Source organism: Sarcophilus harrisii, chromosome 6, assembly GCF_902635505.1.
Source record: "Sarcophilus harrisii chromosome 6, mSarHar1.11, whole genome shotgun sequence".
NCBI lineage: Eukaryota > Metazoa > Chordata > Mammalia > Dasyuromorphia > Dasyuridae > Sarcophilus > Sarcophilus harrisii.
In genome coordinates, this window is record NC_045431.1 from 248,836,672 (window position 1) to 248,857,163 (window position 20,492).

General features: G+C 42.8%; 1 protein-coding gene across 4 annotated transcripts; it reads right to left on the reverse strand.

The window, feature by feature from the left end:
* Positions 1 to 2,351: 2,351 nt before the first annotated feature.
* On the reverse strand, positions 2,352 to 16,254 carry SERPING1 (serpin family G member 1). Of its 4 annotated transcripts, none has more exons than XM_023506407.2 (8): positions 16,159 to 16,254; positions 15,524 to 15,610; positions 13,734 to 14,202; positions 11,158 to 11,292; positions 9,793 to 9,996; positions 8,753 to 8,898; positions 6,391 to 6,610; positions 2,352 to 2,842 (listed from the first exon to the last, which is right to left on the reverse strand). In XM_023506407.2, exons 2-8 carry the CDS (start codon positions 15,584 to 15,586, stop codon positions 2,589 to 2,591), a joined length of 1,491 nt encoding a protein of 496 aa, XP_023362175.1. In that variant the 5' UTR covers positions 15,587 to 15,610; positions 16,159 to 16,254; the 3' UTR covers positions 2,352 to 2,588. The 4 variants fall into 4 exon arrangements, with proteins under 4 accessions (XP_023362175.1, XP_012408176.1, XP_012408175.1 ...); XM_012552722.3 differs by having other exon boundaries at positions 15,524 to 15,613; positions 16,177 to 16,251; XM_012552721.3 differs by having other exon boundaries at positions 15,524 to 15,613; positions 16,159 to 16,240.
* Between the last annotated feature and the right edge of the window lie 4,238 nt (positions 16,255 to 20,492).

The window sequence follows — 20,492 nt, forward strand, 5'->3', positions numbered from 1 at the left end:
CTCTCTCCAAAGCATTTTTGTTTATCTGGGTTATATTTATAGACATTTACCATATTGGAAATAAAAACTATTTTTGAATTTGTAGACCTTTTAAAAGGATTTTAGAGATCCCCAGGATTCTCTAGACCATACTTTGAGAACTACTGACTTAAGGACTCACTCAATGCAATGATCAGCCATGATTCCATAGGACCGCTGATGAAGAAAGATACTACTCATTTTTTTGACAGAGAGGGGCGGACTTACGTTTTGGGGGAAAAAACATATATATATATATATTATATATATATATGTGTGTGTGTGTGTGTATGTGTGTGTGTGTGTGTGTGTGTGTGTGTACACACATATACATGTGAAACTAACAAAAGAATTTGTTTTGCTTGATTATTCATATTTCTCACAAGAGTTTTATTTTTCATTATCTTTTTTTTCCCTCCAATGGACAGAGAGAAGAGATGGGCAGGAAAGAAAATGAATTTTAATTAATTGAAAAAATAAAATTAAAACATTGAATATATCTGGGTTGAAGTATTACCTCTGCTTCTTCTTTGTAGATAACTTTAGACCAGTGACTTTCCCTTTCTTTCTCAGTTTCCTCCCTCTATAAAATAACCTAAGTTGCCTCTGAATTACCTCTGAGTTACCTTCCAGCTTGAGCTCCATGCACAGATAAACTATCCCAAAGTCTTTGATTAGCAAAATCCTTCTCAGAGAGTCACGTCATTCTTCTTCTTTCTTCCTGTTCCTTCTCAGAGGTTGGAGGTTCCTTGCACCCTCACATAGAGTTTGGAGCTCATGTGCTCTGTTTTAATTCTTTATAGAGGCCAATGTCAACCATGGTGACAGAAAGCAGGACTTCTGTGTTGGATTCCTAGCTCTTCAGCACCAAGGTGATACCACCTTCATGAGAGAACTTGGAAAACCCGATTTTAACAATAGGATGAGCGAGCTATAGGGAAAACAATGTTTTTTTTCTGAATCCCCAAGGCCATCAACTCAGTGGGTCACCTTGGTTGAGTGTAGGATGTTTGAGAAATTGGAATCAACATTCCCTATGTTGGTTGGTGGCTTCCATACTTCCTAGCTGTGTGATCCTGGACAAGTCATCAGTTTCTGCCTCAGTTTTCTCCATTATAAATGGGAGATAATGATGCACAGTGCCTGCCACTTAGGAGATTCTTAATAAATGCTTATTCTCTTTCTTTCTCTTCCCCGCCTCTAGTATTCTGTGTTTAATGTATGATGGCTTCTTCTAGGACTGATATTCCATATGCTATAGCAAGTGTCATTATTATATTATATTAATTATATTATAAAGAGTTTGTATTGGGGGTCAGATGACCTGCATTTGATGTCATTTCTTATCTGTGTGAATTTGGACAAGTTATTTCCCTAAGTCATCTCTTTAACTAAGTCTTAGTTTTCACATCTACCCAAGCGGAGTCCTTGGTCAAAATCCCACAATCCAGAGGGTACTGGAAGGGTTTGTGTTGGTTACATTAACCAACAGAAATGTGAGTGTCCCTGAAAATGAGAAAGTTGGGAGAAGAGGTACCTGGAAAAACATCACAAAAAGGGGTATTAAGAGACATGAGAGGCAGAAATAAAATGCTAAGAGATAAGAGAAAGACAAACATTGAGAGAGAAAAAGGGGGCATATAATAGGAAAGAAGAGACCTGGAGACTTTGAGAAATAAGAGAATCAAGGAGAACAGAGAAAAGGAAAAATCAGATGGGGAACAAGGGCAGCAAGTGGGACATTGGAGAGGAGAAGACTTGCTCCCAGAAGGAAGGAAGGATCCTTGGGATCACATGCTTTGGGAATCATCCTATGAACCTCATCAGTCACACTACTGATGAATCGGATTTTAGATTTAGAGTCAGGGGGTCCTAAGTTCAAATTCTTACCCACATGTTTGTGAGCAAGTCACTTAACTTGTTTCAGCCTCAGTTTCTTCATCTGGACCTGGAGATAATTAGGCTCAACAAATTCTTTGCAAACCTTAAAAGCCTTATATGGCAGCTATATGGAGCAGTGGATAGAACATGGGATTTAAAGTAAGGAAGAGCAATGTTTGAATCTTGTCTCAGACATTTTCTAGATATGTGTTCCTGGCCAAGTCACCTCACCCTATATGTTTGTTTCCTTATCTGTGTGACGATCAAAGAATTAATCATTGTAAAGTGTTTTGCAAATCTTAAAATATTAAATAAATATTAGCTACCCTAAGAGGGAAAAAAATGAGCCAAAAAAGCCTTAGACTGGGATTTGAATAGGAGTATAATCAGTGAAATCAATCCTCTCTGCAATTCCATGTACAAATTCTGATGGGGATAAATAAGAGTCCAAGAAATGTCTGCCCTGCCAAGTTTATTAGTAAAAGCTGGGCTCAGGTGGGCCCTTGAAGGGAGAAAGGAAGGGTGAAGAAAGAGTTACTGTGCAGTATTGTGGTCCCAAAGCTGGTTGCTTGAAGGCAGGAAATGGGAAAAGGCAGCGTGGGCAGGCCTAGGGTGTTCTGTAGCATCGGAAGGTGGAGGCGAAGATTGGGGCATCAGGAGCCGGTCCTACCCAGTGATCCCTCCAAAGCTCAGGAGTTGGGGTCATACACACGGCCCATGAAGATGGGGAACTTGTACTTCTGGTGCCACAGCACGAAGATGAAGGGCTGCCTCACCTCAAAGATAGACATGGTGCGGGCTACGGAGACGGTGGAGGCTGCCGACGCCTCTACCCCTGCTTCATTCAGCTCTAGCATGGTCTGGTGATGGGCAGTGGATACCTGAATCTCTGGGTCATCTGTCAGCCCGCACAGGTTGAGGTCATAGGAGAAGTCAAAGAATTCTGGGAAGAGAAAGTCAGCATCAGTGACAGGTGGGAGAGCCAGGCACATCCCTACCCACAAGGCTTGCCTTGTGCTCTCAGCCCTGGAGAATGAAGTCACTCCGGCATTCCTACCTCCCATGGGCGGGAAATGAGCTCATAAAGTCTGCCTCCAACCTCCCTCCCAGCTTCATTTACATTCCAGCCTAATTGGACTGCTACCTATTTCCAGAACTTGACATTCTACCTCCTTCCATTTTATATTCACAAAAAGGTAGCTGAATCCCTCTGCCCCCAAAATACTCCTTCCTCAACTGGGTCGGCTCTTTCTTCAAGGACCAACCAAGGTGCTACCTCTTCCATGAAGCCTTCCTTGATGTCCATGGCTACAACTCTTCTCTTCTTCCTGCAATGTCCATAGACCACCTGGTCTAGGCGTCTCGATCACCCTTGTCACATAATGACTTCTATTATGCTGCTCTCTGAATGTTATATCCCACAGGAAACTGTACATTCATTGAAAAGCTATCACTATTTTTTTGTCTTTTTATCACTAATGCCTTTATCCAATAGGTGGTTAATCAATATTTCTTGATTTGAATTGATTTGAAATTAGTTCCCAAAATTCTTTGAGCACCTTCCAAAAAAAAAAATTAAAGTAATTGCTTCTTCTCATCATCAGCCTTTAAAGATCAACTTGTTTACTAGCCACTTCCACCAGGAAGCCCCCCCGGCTCCTAACAGAAACTTTCATTGGATCTCACTTTGTTAGAATATAGAATATACACTTAAGAGCAGAAATTCGTTGTTTGTTTTGTTCTCTCTCTCTCTCTCTCTCTCTCTCTCTCTCTCTCTCCTACTTTATTTTTCAGCTAAGAAGCTTCTCTTTCCCTTCTCTCCCACCCACTTCAAATGAGATAATATTTGTAAAAGTACTTAGTTCAGTATCTGGCTGAGACATTTAAATGCTCATTTCCTTCCTTCCATTCCCCAACTTAAAAGTAAAAAAAAAAAGAAAGAAAAAATGTAGAAATTGTTTCATTCTTTTATTTGTATCCCCAGTGCCTGGCATACAGTAAATGCTTAATAAATGCTTATGATTGAGTGATGGATTACTCTATTGTGCTTAAGAAATAGTATATTTTCTAGTTACCTCTGTGTGTGTCACTTGACTCCTAGACCATAAAGTACTTAAGGGCAGAGTCCTTATGGAAATATTGTGTCTCCCTCAGGATATTATGAATGGGGAGAGGTTTGTACACAGTAAACATGTCTGTTGCATATGTTGTGATCTATATAACTCAGTTCCTGTGCGTCACTTACTCCTGTTTTTGAGGCTCCCTCTCTTTACAATCTACAAACATTCCCATCTCCTCTATCTGGGAAAAACCTTCACTATAACCCTCTATCTTTCCCTTTCTTTCTGGCCAAACTCCTTTTTTTAAAAAAAAGATGCTTATTTTCCTGGCCTTTCCTCTTACTTTTTTCATTCTTTGCAAAATGATTTCTTGTCAGGGCACTCCAGTGAAAGCAATTGCTCCACTAATGGCTCAATTATTAAACTGAAAGTGACTTTTTCAGTCCTTATCCTTCTTCATCTCTCTGGGGTTTTGGAAACTGTTAATCACCTTGTTCATCTGGACTCTCTTCCCCTTGGGTTTTGGTGACACTTCTCTATCCCAAGATTCCTCTCTGTCCTTTCTTTCTCAGGTTATTTTACTGGCTCATGCAAATCAAGGGCCATAAAGGTGAGTGTCCCTCACCACGCTGTCTTAAGACTCACTCTGTTCTCTCTCTACATCTCTCCTGATGACCTCATCAATTCCCATGGATTTAATTTTCATTGCCATGTACATGATTCTTTAGCTCCTGCTCTGCTCTCATTTTGTGTTTCCAGTCACCCACTAAACATTTCAAACTGGTTGACTCATAGATACCTCAAACTCAACATGTTTCAAACACAATTCATTGTATCGTTCCCCCAAACCATCCTTCTTCCAATATTGTCTATTTCTGCCAAGGGCTCTTCCATGCTCTCATTCTTCCAGGCTTGCGACCCCAACACTCTCTCACCCTCCTAATCAGTCATCACATCTTGCTGTTTCTTCCTTCACAAGCTCTTCCATTCATCTAGTCCTCACTGTTCACACAGCCCCCCCCCCCCCCATCATTTCTTCCATGGATGACTGCTATGACCTTTTCCATTGATCTCTCTGACTCATGTCTCTCCTTTCTCCAGTTCAACTGCTAAAGTGGTTTTCCTTAACTACAGAGCTGACTACGATACTCTCCTACTCAATAAACTATAGTGGCTCCCTGTTGCCTCTAGGATAAAATAGATAGTCCTTTGCTTGGCTTTTGAAGCCCTTTATAGCCTGACTGTACTCTAGTAGTTTTCAATTTCATTATAAATGACTCTCCTTCCCACAATCTGCTGTCTAGACAAATAGACCTTCCTGCTGTTTCTTATGAATAACATTCCATCTTATTCCTTCAGACAGAGACTGTGGGCTTTGGAACCCTAGTGGCTTGTACAATGTCTGCCTTATAAAAGACTTTTTCTTTTGTAGGCAATTGGGATTAAGTGACTTGCTCAGGAGCACACAGTTAGGAAATGTCTGAGGCGGGATTTGAAAGCTGACTCAAGAACAAGGTGCTCTACTTACTGTGCCACTTAGCTGTCCTTCATAATAGATCTTTCTTTCTTTCTTTCTTTCTTTCTTTCTTCCTTCCTTCCTTCCTTCCTTCCTTCCTTCCTTCCTTTTTCTTTTTTCTTTTTGCTGAGGCAATCCGAGTTAAGTGACTTGCCCTGGGGTCACACAACTAGGAAAGTGTCTGAGACCAGATTTGAATTCAGGTCCTCCTGACTTCAGGGCTGGTGCTCCATTCACTGTGCCACCTAGCTGTCCCCAGATAATAGATTTTTAATAAATGCTTGTTGATTGACTGATTGACTGACTAGCATGAAAAGGGCTTCTTAGACACATCCTTTCCATTCCCCTGCAGGCAATACCTATTCCTGGGGGCTGGACCCAGTTCTGAAAAGCCGGGGGAACAGTCTAGAATGGACAATAGCCATCCATTCCTCCCAGTGTCTTTAGCACAGTGAAATGGAAAGAATCCTGGGCCTGAGACCTATGAGCCATAACTTCTAGTGCTGGCTCTGGCATTAATGTGCAATGTTTTCTTGACCATGTACCGAATTCTGAGCTTCAGCTTCCTCACCTGTCAAAGAGCATCATGGGATGAGAATTGGAAATGACTTTAGAGGTCACTGAGTTCAACATTCTGATTGTACAGATGAAGAAACTTAGGCACAAGGAAGTTACTTGCCCAGGACCATGCAGTTAGTATCTGAGCAAGGATTTGAATCAAACCTTTCTGACTCGAAGTCCAGAGCTCTTTCCACGCTACCATGTTACCCATTTGGGGGGATTGTCGTGAGGGCCAAATGAGACAGTTAAAGCACCGAAGAGAGTCCCAAGGCCTATGTAGATGGACAGCATTCTTACTCCCTTGCCACCCCGGTCTGTTCTCTATAAGGAAAGCAATGAGGTCACAGAGCTCACCCATCTTCTCCAAGATCTGGAGCAGGTCCTGGCTGGTGTTCACCTTGAGTCGAGGCATGGTCACCAGAGTCGCCTGACTTTTACTCTTCTCCAGTTTCTCCAAGATGGCGCTGAAGACCGGGCTGCTGAGTCTTAGCTCGACCTCAGCAAGCTGCACGCCCAAGTGCTGAGGCAGCAGGATCACCAGGCTCAGGTCATCGGAGAGCTGCAGGAGACCAATCTGGGGACCAAGAGATGGGGCCCTCAGCCTTCCCATTGCCAACTAGGGCTATCCCTGCTGAGTCCCAAGTTGCCTTGGGAGCCACAGGCTGAGAAAACCAGCTTTGGGAGGGACCTCCGAGGCCATTTAGCACAATTCTCTCACTTTTCACAAACTTGGGAAATTAAGTGATTTCCCAAAAGTCACCCAAATATCAGAGAGAAGACTCCAAATAGATACAAACTCCTCCTACAACATTAACTCTAAAGCTTTTGAGAATTCTAAAGGAATAAGAGGCCTGCAGTGTGAGCATGTTGCTCAGGCAAACATTTGGTGGCCACGAAGGTCAGCACATGGAATCTGGTTGTAGGAGAAAGTCATGAATTAGCCATTTGGTACTGGGCTAGTCACTCACTTGATGTCACTGAGGCTTAATTTCCTATGTGTAAAACGGAGATAACATTGCCAGTACCACCCACCTTACTGTGTTGTATTGAGGAAAGTGCTTTGTAAATCTACAAGGACTTGTATGAGTCTGAAAGACCCCACCTGGAAGTAGAGAAAGCCATGAGAGGGCGTATACTTGAAGCTGGTGGACAAGCCAGGATACCACGCTGTATCTTCTCTGACTCCACAGGAGGAACAACCATTTGCCAAGACTCACTTTGGGGCGTCATTCTTAGTCATTCTTCAGAAGCCATCTATGACATCCCTTCCTCTAGAACAGGGGTCCTCAAACTTTTTAAATAGGGGGCCAGTTCACTGTCCCTCAGAGTGTTGGAGGGCCGGACTATAGTAAAAACAAAAACTTTGTTTTGTGGGCCTTTAAATAAAGAAACTTCATAGCCCTGGGTGAGGGGGATAAACGTCCTCAGCTGCTGCATCTGGCCCTCGGGCCTTAGTTTGAGGACCCCTAGAAATTCATCTTTGATTAAATCCTGTCTTCCCTTCCCACTACACAGGCTCTCTCTCCACTGAGCCTCTCTCCTCATTTATAGGCTACTCCCTGCCCCAACACCTAATCACACCTTCAGTGTTTCTCCACTTGTGGGCAGTGGGGTAGTAGTGGTGGTAGAAAAGGCAATGGAAAACCTGGGTTTAATCTAAGCTCCAACCGTGACCATCTGCATGGCCATGAGCAACTCTCTGAGGCTCAGTCTCCTCATCTTCAAAATGGGGGTGATAACCTTTTCACTCTCTATTTCAACTGCTCATAATGAAGAAGTGTCATACAAGTGAAATACTCTGGCCTTGGGAGACAGAAAACCTAGTTTTGAATCCTAACTCTTGTACTTCCTGCCAAGTATGACCTTTGGCAAGTCTCTTCCTTTCCCAGACATGAGTTTCCACATCTATTAAGTGAGGAATTTGGATGCGGTCCCTTCCAGTTCTGGGTTTTGATTACCTGCAGGACTTGTCTGTATTTGGTCTATAAAATGGACACTGTCTTCTTGTTCCCTATTCGTGTGTGAATCTTGATTTCTCCAAGGGAAGGGAAGCTCCTCAAGGGACTAGGATTGTGTCTCATGCTTTCTTTGTATCCTGGATAGCACCTGGGACAGTGCTGGACACATAGGAAGTAATGAAACAGAACCCTCCAGGCTTTGAGATATGTCTCACCTCACCTCTGGTTCAGAGATACATTTGCCTTGTCCATCTCAACTATTTCTGAGGTTCCGTGTGTCTGTGGATGAGCGACTTCAAATTTTCTCATCTCCAAAATGAGAGTGATAATCCTTCATCTCATAGAGGGAAAGTGCTACCTTAAAGGTCTGAACCGTTCTTGCTAGTCTCATTCTATTGAGGAATTCACCATCCACATGGACACACATATGTATCCACATGTACCACGTAGATACAGAATTTTCTCAGCTTTCTGGGTTCCCTAATGGTTTGGCCAAAAAGGGATACTGAGTCTCAATGTGGCTCGTGTGAACTCAATTGCTGCTGGAGAGGGAGTACAGAGGTCTCTGTCTTCCTCAGGGAACTACTGGAGAGAAGAAAGTTATAAAAAGCAGAGTAAAAAAAAAGGAAAAGGAGAAAGAGGAAGAGTGGTTGGAGTAGAAAAGATTCTTCTGTGTTTATGAAAACGAGAAATCCAGAAAGGATCCCAGGTGGTGACTGAGGATCAAGGTGGCTGCTGGCAAGACCCTTTGTACTCACCCTGGCTTTCAAGTTGGGGTCTGTGAAATGGGTCACTGGATACTTCTCACTCCTCATCATGGGCACCTTCACCTTTACCTTGGTGGATTTGGGGTAAAAGTTCTCCAGATAAGTTTTTTTGGGGTCAAAGGTCATCTTCCATTTGGCTGAAGGAAAGAAGAGAGTGTGATGATGGCAAGACAGAGGCAGGAAGACAAAGGCCTTGTGTTGGAGAAAACTTTCTAATAGCTCAAATTTATATCTTATTTTCAACTTTCTAAGTGTTTTCTTCATCACGACAAAAGAGCAAATGTTTATTAAATTCATAGTCCATGGAGAAGTTACTTAAAATTGTTAAGTAACTTTTAAAATCAAACTAAATAATTCATTGGCTTCAATGATTAAACAAATCGATTAATTAATTGTTGCATTTGATTGATTGATTTGCATGGTTGGAAATAATAAATCACTGAGTTCAAGTTCACAGCTCTACCAAAGTTCAAACATGGAGAAAGTAAGACTCAGAAAATAAAGCTGCCCATAGTCACAAGCTCATAAATGAAAGAGTGGAGACTCTTGACTCCATACCCAGCTGTTTCTGGAAGTCTTTTAGGCTTACTAGAAGGTCTGGTAGAAAGTAAACTGTTAGTTCTGAGACTAAGTCTGGAAAATTTTGAGGAAAGGATGAACTCGTGGACAAGTTCTAGTTCAGGAAGGTTGCCCCTGGGGGTCCAGCTCATTCAAACTTCCTGAAAGCCAGGAACACAAGGTTATAAAAAGACCTAGAGGTTTAGGGATTTTATCAATATAGAGAACTCTTGGTATGGGTATTTTCCCACAAATCCAGATTTCCATCCATTTGTGACTAAGGATAGAAATGAAATGACTTGCTAGGATCACACAATTAAAAAGACTCAGAGGAGTATTCGATTCCAAGTCCAGTACCCAATCCAGTGCATCAATGGCCTCTTACGGCAGGCAACGACAAAAAGTTGCTATTTAAATCAAACGGAAATTAATCATGAGTTTTACATGAATTCTCCTCCCATTTGATTTCTTACCATTAAGGTAGATAGTATTGACTAGGACAAGCCTGATGTCCGATGGCAGGCTCTTCAGGAGGTTGACGATCTTGTTATTGGTCCTGTTGGCCACCCACGAGTTGATCAAAGCCAAGTTCACCTCGCTGTCGTTGCTCAGAACCGTGGGCTGGTTGCCATACAGGGCCTGGGAGGCATTCACAAAGTCCTTCTTTAGAATCAGATCTGGGAGAATGATAATGGACAAGTCATGGTGAGAGGAGAAGAGGGAAGCTCCCCAGCTCCTTGCCAAGATGGCTTTTAACTTTACATGCATGGGCCAATCTACCCTTTCCTACTCCAGAAAACCATAGAAGCTGGAAAGGGACCTTAGTCTACCTTTCATTTCAGCAGTGAGGAAACAGAAGCCTAAGGCATTTGCCAGAGTGAATCAAGTTAGGAGCAGGGCTGGGCTAACAATAACAACAGTAGCATTATCCTTTTCTTATACATGAGGGAACTGGTTTAGGGACAAAAATCTTCCATGGGCAGAATCTGAATGGAAGTCTTCCTTCATCCAAGTTCAATTTTCCTGACCCTCCCCGTCTCTGAATTAACTTCATGTCTCACCAAGGTTTGGCTTACAAGATCTCCTCACTTTTAGTCTAGTGCTTAGCTTAATAATCATCCCTTTGGGCTCAAACCCAGTCTTGCTAATGTATTCTACGAGCACCTTGGCAATCTTCCTGCCTTGCTGTGCTGATGCTTCTGTGCCCTCAAACTGGAGACTATGCCCTGGAGGAGTTAAGCCACTCAGCTCTGGATCTCCCTTCCGGGGGCCTTCATTGATGAGAGCCCATTCTAGCTAGCTGGCACCCAATCATGCTTCTTTCCATCTATTTTCCCGCTATGCTGTGTTCTGTACCTGGCTTCTGCCCCTTTTTCCTTTTACTCTGGGAATGGTAATCAAATGAACACTAAATTGGTCTAGAAAAGAGTATACATGGCAACTGGTTGCCCTGTGACTCTCCTCCTTATGATCCCCCAGGCCAAATTATCCTTTCTTAGCCACCTCTTCTCAATACATGTTATCACTTACCATTAAAATGTAAGCTCTTCAAGGGAAGTTCTCTTTTGTATTCCTATCATCAGTCCTTATTACAATGCTTAGGACATAGAAGGCACTCAATAAATGAGCATTCATTCATTCATTCATTCAATATCATACACAGTTCTAAAAAAGTCCCATACTCTGGTATAACAATTCTTATCATATCTACACCTTCCCATCCTTTCCACTTCTGGATCTCAATAGCCAATCAGGATCAATGGCAGTTGAGAACCCTTAGGGCTCCCTTCAGAGATGGGGAGGAGGTGACTTGTCAGCCCTTGCAGATAGCATCTCACCAGGACTGTGGAAGATCTGAGAGGTTGAGATAAAGCCACTGGTGGATAGGTTCTTCAGGGTCTGGTGAACACAGTCAAAGTCCTTGGGGTAAGAGAGAACATCTTCCAGGTTTCTTTTGGTGGTGTTTCCAGCCCCTGTGGAAGATGAAATGGGGTTCAGAGTTAGTAGCTTCAGATTGGAGTCAAGGCTGGGATAGCTACCAAAGAGGATTTATTTTCATGTTGTGGAGGTTTCTTGTTGAAAAACCCTGGAAAAGGTCAAAACCTGAGGCTTCTCCCTTCTCAATCCATATTTTTCCCTCCGTCTCTCCTCAGTGCTCCAATGACCTACTTCCAACTAGCTATTGAAGGTTTCCAGGTGAATGTTCTGTTGAAATTTCAAACTCAGCTTATCTAGAGTCAAGCTCCTTCCTTCTTACACTGATCTCTCCTTTTAACTCCTCCAATCCTGTCAACAATTTTCATGTATCCAGCTACTAGAATTGCAATCTTGGAATCAGCTTTGACTCTTTTTTTCCCCTCAATATTTACATCTAGTTAGCTGTTGAGAAGGCTTATTCCTATTTTGGCAATATCTTCTTCTTCCATTCCCTGATTCCACCCTGCTCTTATACATCCTCATGTTAGGCGTAGAGAACCTTTTTTTCTGCCAAGGGCCATTTAGATATTTATAACATCATTTGCAGGCCATATAAAATTGTTGACTTATAAAACTCAAGCAGTGGGAGGATATTGTATCTAGCTTTCAACTCATCATTTCTTGGGGATGCCTTAGCAGATTTTTGTGGGTCTTATATGGTCCATGGGCTGGACATTTCCCACCCCTCACTTTAGCACTGTTATGATCATACTACTCCTCTATTCAGAAGTCTTTGGTGGATCCCCATTGCTTAACAAATAGAATAGAAATGTTTGATCTTGTCATCCAAGACCCTCTTTGAGCCAGTCTCTATTACTTCCTTTAAGACTTGACTAAAGTTCTATTTTCTTATGAGAAGCCTTTCCTGAGGCCCCCAGCTCCTAGTGCCTTCCCATCAAAACCACCTTTTATTAATATAGACCTTGATTCAGACAAATCTTTAGCTAAACTGTAGGTTTCCTCAGCTAAACTATAAGCTTCTTGAGGGCAGAGACTACTTTCTCTTTTATCTTCAGATTATCAGTACCTAGGACAGTGCCTGACATGTAGTAGGTATAATCACAGCTTGTTGATCTATCCCATATTATTCTCTTCATGAAATCAAAATTCCAGTCAAGCTGAACTGTTTTTTCAACTCTAGAAGAAGACACCTTTATAACAAACACAAAAAGCACCGTAAAGTACTAAAAAAGAACAAACCATGTATGCAAATATGTGTCACTCCCTAGAATCCATGAACTCTCTGCCAAGAAACAGGAGACATGCTTCCCTAATCTTTCTCTGGAGTATAACTATTCTCCATCCTTCATCCTGCTCCCGCTCTGGCTTTGTTCACCTTAGCCATCTTTAAGACTAGAATGAACATCTACCCCTTTATTTCTTTATTTCTAAAGTCCCTCCCTTTCCAGATGCCACCTGCTCCATAAAACCTTCCCTGATATTCATCTTTGCCTCATCCTCAACTTTCTGGACTGTGTCTTTCTGCCCATGGTTTCCCTTTCATTGTAAACTCCTTAAAGATAGGTTCCATGTACTATGTTACTCCTGTAGTCCCAGAGCCAAGTACAGCATCTTATAAACAGTTCGTACTTAACAAAGGCTTGATGAAATAAAATCAAAATCAAATGTTATATAGCTATAATTACCCAGTTTGACCCCAAAGAAGAAATATAAGATGGGACCTATGGGTGTGAAACACTTTATATAATGTCAGGCTTGGTCTATATGATGGTTTGTTTTGATGAATAACTCCCATCCATCATCTTCTTATTTTCTTTTTTTAATTCTTCGTTATAAGAAATGGCTTTTGGGTGGGGATGAGGAAGGCATCTATTGGGAAATGAAGGTAACAATCTCTCATGGGACTTAAAAAAAAAAGTTGCAAAGCTGGGATTTGAACCCATATGCAGCACTCTTTCCCTCTATATGATCTTCTCTCTCTACTCCACATCTGTCTTTATTTAAATTTTCTTCTTCCTTCCAAGTCTAGCAATAGTGTTTCGTTTTTCAAGAAATAGCCCTCGCCAATCATTCATTCTTCTCATCTCCTATAATATTCTATCCCACTTACAGTGTACCACTATATATAGTATATATATGTATACATACATACATATATACACACACATACTAGTGTACTTGGCTTTTCTCCTCTACTAGACTGTGGGATTCTTAAGGGCAAGGACAACATTTTGGCATCTTGGTATATCCTTGCACCTCCCACACAGGTGATTCTCAAGAAACTAGTCAGAAGAATAAAGGGATGAGCAGGAATAGGTTAGCACCTGGTGCAGTCACCATTATCTAGAAGCTTTCTTCTTGGAGCCATATTGTTCTGGCAGTAGGGAGCGTAAGCCCATTTAGTGTGGCTGTCATCAGGACAGTCATGAGGACACGAGGGGCAGCTATGATGGGAGTACACAGGGAAGACCCTTACCTAAGAGGATGTTGGTGAGAAGGCTTGCAATGCTGAATGGGGAAAAGACCATATTGGAGTCTATTTTCTTCACTTCTGAGAAGGTCCGGTAAAGCCTCAGGGAGAAATCTGTCAGGGCTGCTCCCAACATGCTCTCTGCTTCTTGAGTTTTCATCTCAGAGCAGGAAGTGTCAGGAATCAGGCAAGTAGGCTCAGGAGGGGCCTGAGTGGTTGGCTGGGAAGTTGGTTGAGTGGAGAGCTCTGTAGGGGATTGAGTAGGGAGCTCTGTAGGGGATTGAGTAGTTGGTTCAGTGGCAGACTCTGTGGGAGAGTCTGTTGGTGGGTGAGGGTTTTTATCTTTTACCACTTTCTGGGATGTGATGTGGCTTTGGGGATTATCCAGCTCAATCTCGGATTCATTCTTTCCACTTGGCTGAGCCAATAATGTTTCATTCTTAGTCGTCTGCTCCTCTCTGCTACCATGGTCCACCTTCAAATATCCGGAAGAAAGGGAGAAGTTGAGAATTAAGCACAAGGTCCTGGAGATGATACCACTTAAGTCATGGAAAGACTCATAGCATCAGGCTCAGAGCAGGCAAGGATTTCAGAGACCTTCTAGTCTAATTATTATCTAAACAGGAAACCTCAGAGATGTGACACCTCCAAAAATGGACAAGTAGCTTTTGTTTGAAGACTTTAAATGAGGGACCACCCTCTATCTTCAGAGGCAACTTATTCCACTTTGAAATGATTCTCATTGGTAGGAGTTTAGTCCTGACATCAAACCCAGAAGCACTGGTTTGAAATCAGACAATGGGAGTCCAAGTCCCAGCTCTATCACCTGTGTGACCTCAGCCGAGTCATTAACCTCTCTGGACCATAGAATCCTCATCTACAAAATGAGAGAGGGTTAGATCAGGTGACCTCTCTGATCCCCTTCATCTGGGCGTCCATGGGCTTATGTCTAAATTTGCCTTTTTGAAACTTCCAAGGAGAATGATGGGCCAGGATGGGCTCGTTAGTGAGACTACTCTCCTAAGCTCTGGAGGCCTGAAGGGGAGGACTGGGTCCTACTTGAAACAGGACTCCATAGATCAGCCTGACCCTACAGAAGGTGGGCACTGAGAATAATAGGCATTGAAAGTGAGAGGGAAGGGGCTCAAAGCCCCAGAAACCAACTTCAATAAATGTTTTTTTTTTTTCTATTAGAAATTAAATTTCCTTCCAGGTCTTAATGGTCCAGGGGGCTCTATCTGACCTGTAGTTCCCATCCCCCTTTCAGCTCTGGCCCCTCACCCCGCATATGTTCAGGAACCAGCCACCTTAAGGGGCCTGTGTCAGGAAAGGTCCGAAACCACACGTCCTGGCCCATGTTTTTAATGCTCCTCGGACCTCTCAGATTAGGAACTGGGAATCGGTCGGGTTTTATTTTGTTATTTTTTCTCCCCATGGGACTTGTCCAGGGTCACACAGCTGTCGGGGTCAGACTTGAACCCAGTAACTTAGAGAGCGTGAGGGCTGGGGCGCAGTGGAAAGAAAATCAGCTTTGCTGGTTTAAGGGATGGGTCCGAGGCCCTTCCCCTCCCCGGGCCGTAAAACCAGGGGCTCGGATGAGGTCAGAGAGAGGGGAGCTAAGGTTCGGTGCAGTGGAGCTGTCTAGGATCCCCACAAACGGGGCACGTTTTGGGCTGCGCCAAAGTAAGCTCTCGCCGCTGCGCGCAAAGGGTTAATTCCGTGCCCTTCTTCTCTAGCCCGCCTCCCTCCCCGCGCCCCCGCCTCCCGAGGAGTGTGTGTCGGGTGGGGGCACTTACGTCGGCCCGGGCCGCTAGAAAGAGCAGCAGCAGGGTCAGCAGCGGGGTCAGCCGGGCTGCCATCTGGGCGTCGCTGTCCGCCTTGACCTGCTGAACCAATGCCGGGGGGGTCCCGGGTCAGTCCCCTGCCCGCTGAGACCCAAGGGGCGGGCTCCGGGCCTGGGGGACGGGGGCGTAGGGGTGGGCCCCAGGCAGCCTCTGCCCTCCTTTCTCTCCCGATCCGCTCTCGCCCGGCCTTCCCCTCTCGGGCCCCTCCCCTCGGTTTTGTTTTCCTGTAATCTCTTCCATTTCCCAGCACAGCTGTCCTTCCTTCTCCCCTACCCCCCGCACCTCCCCTCCTCCTCCTCTCGCCCAGGCCTGGGTCTCTGTCCATCTGTTCAGCGGAAGGGGTCCGGGCTCTGGCAGAAAACAGAGAGAGGGCAGCAGGAGATGGGGCCCTGGATTAGGGGAGGGGGGGAGGAAGGGAGGCCGAGGGGCCCGAGGGGCACCGGGGAGGTCTAAGGAGCAGTGGAGAAAAGTTCCCAAGAAGAGCCCCAAGGGTCGGTGGGAATGGGATGGGATGGGGGCCCGGGGTGATCATTAAGCACCAGGAGCCCATCTTATTCTCAAATCCAGCACACGGTACCCTTCCCCACCTTTGCCCAGCACCAAACCTGCTCCCCGACTCCTGATCAGTGAGCAGCTTCAGAGCAGAGTGACCCCAGAGTCCAACCCAGATGGGGTGGAGAGGAGGGCCCGGCCCTGGGCCGGCCCTGGCCATTGGCCTGCCTGTTAAAAATTAAGGATGATTGATTCTGCTGTGATTTCCAGTAAATCAGACCGGGCCGAAGGAGGACCGGGGGGAGCCCCAGATTGTAACCCGCTGGCTCAAGGCCAGCGATGCAGCTAGGACCCCTTTGGATTGTGCAAAGTCAGATACACACCCTCCCCACCTTTTACAGGAAGTTTGTTTTTCTTTGCCAGAAATTCAGTTAGTAGAAAGGACACTGATTTTGAAGTTGGGAGTTCTGAGTTCAAATTCTAACCCGGCTTTTTAGTTTTATGAAATTAATTTCTTTAGTCCTCAATTTTCAAGTCTGAAAACAAGATACTTGGACCAAATGATCTCTTGACTCTTTCCCTCTTAACTGTGTGATTTCCTCATTCTACTGGAAAGGGAAACTGAAGCACAGAACCATGGGTGAGTTTGCTTTGTGTTGAATCAGCTAATCAACCCTCCAGGGTTCTGACTCTTGGATCTCACCTCTATTTAGCCCCCAGATGCAGGAGGAGATGCAAACAAAATGATGAGTTCCCCAAGATCACCCACAGAGTCTGGCTTAATGTCAGTGAATGAACTAAGGGGCCAGCTGAGCTTCAGGGAGCTGATCCATTCCTCTGGAAGACATCTGCCCCGATGGCCACTCTGCCTTCCATTTAGTCTCTGGGTATCTCACCTCCATTTGAGAAATGGAATGGGAACCACTATATATGGCCTATCTGTCCCCAATATTTTAGTAGAGGTGATGCTTTTAGCCAGCCAATATTAATTCAGTACCTCCAAGATTTGTCACTCTCGACGACCCTTACTCACTCATTCCTGGTGATTCCTGTGGGGACAAATGTTATTATCAGGAAGAACACAGAAATCATTGCTGAGGATCAATAAGCTTGGGTTAAAACCAAAAACCTTAGGGAAAACAGTGGCTTTTTTCATTATCGTTGTTATTATCATCATAATTATCATCGTCATATTATTATTATAATATAACATTATATTATTATCATCATCATCATCATTGTTATGGAAGGGTGGTGGTTCAGAATAGGAAGGCCGGCGTGGGAAGTGAACAGCAAGTTTAAGAAGATGGCATCTGAAGGTAGAAATTAGATTTCTGGATCGTAGTTAGTTTAAAATTCGGGAATAATAAACATTAGACCTAAAATTAAGTCTATCAAGAAACAGTCTGTCAAAATACTTATCAGGGGACTTTCTAATCTGATTAAGAGAATTTTTCATGGAAACAGGGAAGGGAAGGAGAAAATTGCCCACATATATCTCCAGAGCTTGGTACCAGAGATCAGAGTAAGTATAACATAGGGAGACCTGTAAAAGACGAGAGCTATTAATTCACAGAGGGACAACAACTAAGCGTCCCAGCGATACATGAATTGCCTTATAAGTCATGGCTCTTCCCTACCTTCCAGTTTCCTTATCTGTAAAATGAGAGGGTTGGATTAGGTGACCCCTGTGGACTTTCCTACCTCTAGATCCAAAATACTATGATAACATGAGATAATTTGCCTGATTCATTTGTATGCTGACATACAAATCCACAAATGCACGTAGGTAGAACTGGGTGAATTAGAGATCCCAGTGCAAGGAAGGAAAGTTGCTTATGAGCATTAGTGTGCCTTGTTGGGAAGAGATTCAAGTGGAATATCTGGAAGGATATATCGCAAAGAAATAAACAAGATAAAAAAGACAGGGAAATAATAGCATAAAATATGAAAGGCGAAGAAAATCCAAGAACTAGAGGAAAGCACAGGATGTTTGGGGGAGAAATCAGCATGGGAAGAAACAAAAATTATTTTGTTAAAGGAATGTACTACAGAATGTTTGAACAGAAGGAGAAATTAGCTGAAGACTTTGACGAACAGATCAGAAGTCTGGAACGAAGGTGTGATATAATGGTAGGAAGACTTGCCTAAATATTCTTTAGCTCTTTCTTCCTGATGAAAGCCAAGCCAACCAGCTTAGAAATTCTTGACTTGCCTAGATTTGGTTGTCTATATAAAAAATGGCAGAAGTGCCAAAGAGGACTGGACTGTTAGTCTGAATCTAGTTCTGACCAGTAAGGAGGAAATAGTTCCTGGGATGGAAATGGAACTTTGGGGGAAATTGACAATTCCATCATGAGAGAAGAGAAGAAAGCTAGACACCAGCTGTTATTGGGAAAGCTGATTTCAAAGCTCAGGAAAGTGATAGATAGGATCCAATGGTTTGATAATCTGCTGATTCCTGGAATCCTGATTCCTTTCCTTTTTCCTTTTTCCCTCCCTTGGGGTATCTATTAAACTACACTGACCGACCCCCAGGTTTATGAGGACAAGCTGATAAAAACCATTTATGAAAGGTAAACATGGTAGTAGGTTAAGAAGATTGACAAGACAACTCTCTCTTTAAGTGCTTTAAGGTCAGTAAAACATCTTTCTCACAATAACCCTATGAGACAGAGAATGCAAGTATCATTCTCATTTCTTAGGTTAAAAAAAAAAAGAGATTTATAGAGGGGAAGTAACATGTCTAAGATTATATAACTAATAATTATATGAACTGGAATTTGAACCCAGTGTTCATCACTAGTTCCATTATTCTGTGTTAATTTCCCTTTGTCAACTGCCAGATAGCTGTTCACCAGGCCCCAGATTCCAATCCTACCATCCTTCATATCCCCCTCCTTTTTAAAGCAATTCCTACAGTGAGTCCAGTAAACATGGAGCCCTCCCAGATGTGTTTCTCATAGAGTGTCCTTATCAGCTTTAAGTATCCTACTAACCACCACTCTCTTTAACCTGAAGGTGTTGAGCACACTTTCCTCAATCTGAGAAAGAGTGAGCCTTTCTCTTGATGTCATGGTCTTTTCAGAAAGCCATTTATACTTTCGCTTTGAGGATCTGGCAATTATGTTCCTTTTTTTCAATTTACAAAAAATTATTATTTTTTCTTCCCCATACTTTCCTGTTATTTGGAGTGGGGAGAGATGGGGAGTGAGGGAAAATCAAAACCATTGCAACAAATCTGCATAGTAAAACAGAACGAATTCTCTCATTGTCTATGTCCGAAAATATATGTCTAGTTCTCCATCTTGAGTTCCTTATTTCTCTTTCTGGAAGTGGACAGTATGTTTCATCATCAGTCCTCTGCAATTTTAATTAGCCTTTGCACTGATCATAGTTTTTAAGTGTATAAAAGTAATTAATCTTTATAATTTTTTTCTTACTCAAAAACCCTGAAGGATCTGAGAAGATCTTATAATGTAGCCCTCTTAGAAAGGAAGAACGGTTGAAAGGTGACTGTTTCGCTTATTTTAAAAGGTTTCCATAGAAGGAAGTAAGCAAAGAAGTCCAACCACTTTCTTTTCTGTGCCAGTGTTTAGTCGTGATGATAGACAAAAGTGCTTCCTCATGTCTAAGACTCTCAATGTAACATAAGCCCACTTGTTCCTTTTTAAAAGTGTTTTTTTTATTTAAAAAATTCATCTTTATTTTTATTTGCAAGTTCTTTCATTTCCATTTTCCTTTTCTTATCCACTGAGAAGACAAGAAAAACAAAACCTATTAGAAATATGGAAAGCAAACTAAATTCCTACATTAACCATGTCCAAAAAGAAAAAAAAATCTGTATTATGAGACCATCTGCTCTCTATCTGGAGGCACAGTACCTGGCATAGAGTAGGTGTTTACAGTATGTTGATAGATTGACTGATCAGTTAGCATAATTTTATCATGAATCCTTTGTGATGGGTCATTGTATTGATCAGAGTTTCTAAGTCTTTAAACATTATCTTTACAATATTATTGTTAATGTATAATTTTTCCCCTAGGTCTAGTCATTTCACTTCGTATCTGTTCATATAGGTCTTCCAGGTTTCCTAAAACCATGGCCCTCATCATTTCTCATAGCATCATAGTATTCCATTACATTCACATATCATAACTTGTTTAGTCATTCCCCTATTGATGAAAGTCGATTTGCTCTTATCCAGAGCTTTATTGAGACAAAGGGCAGGGCCTGAGGTTATAGCCACCATAGATGCAGTGTGTCTTGGTGGACCAAAGAGCCGGTAAGATTTATTTTATTTATTTGTTTGTTTGTTTGTTTATTTATTTATAAGACTTAGATTTATTTATAAGACTTATATTTAAATCTGCCTTATATACTTACTAACTAGGCAACTTTGGTCTCAGTTACAGAATCTATAAAATA

What these genes read in the sequence shown, in the direction of transcription:
- SERPING1 (XM_023506407.2), bottom strand. Translation starts at nt 15,586, where the DNA reads ATGGCAGCCCGGCTGACCCCGCTGCTGACCCTGCTGCTGCTCTTTCTA. An exon ending in ACCCCAACTTGAAAGCCAGG is followed by an intron (nt 6,611 to 8,752) that starts GTGAGTACAAAG and finishes CTTGGTCCCCAG; the next exon opens with ATTGGTCTCCTGCAGCTCTC. An exon ending in CCAGATCTTGGAGAAGATGG is followed by an intron (nt 2,843 to 6,390) that starts GTGAGCTCTGTG and finishes TTCTCTTCCCAG; the next exon opens with AATTCTTTGACTTCTCCTAT.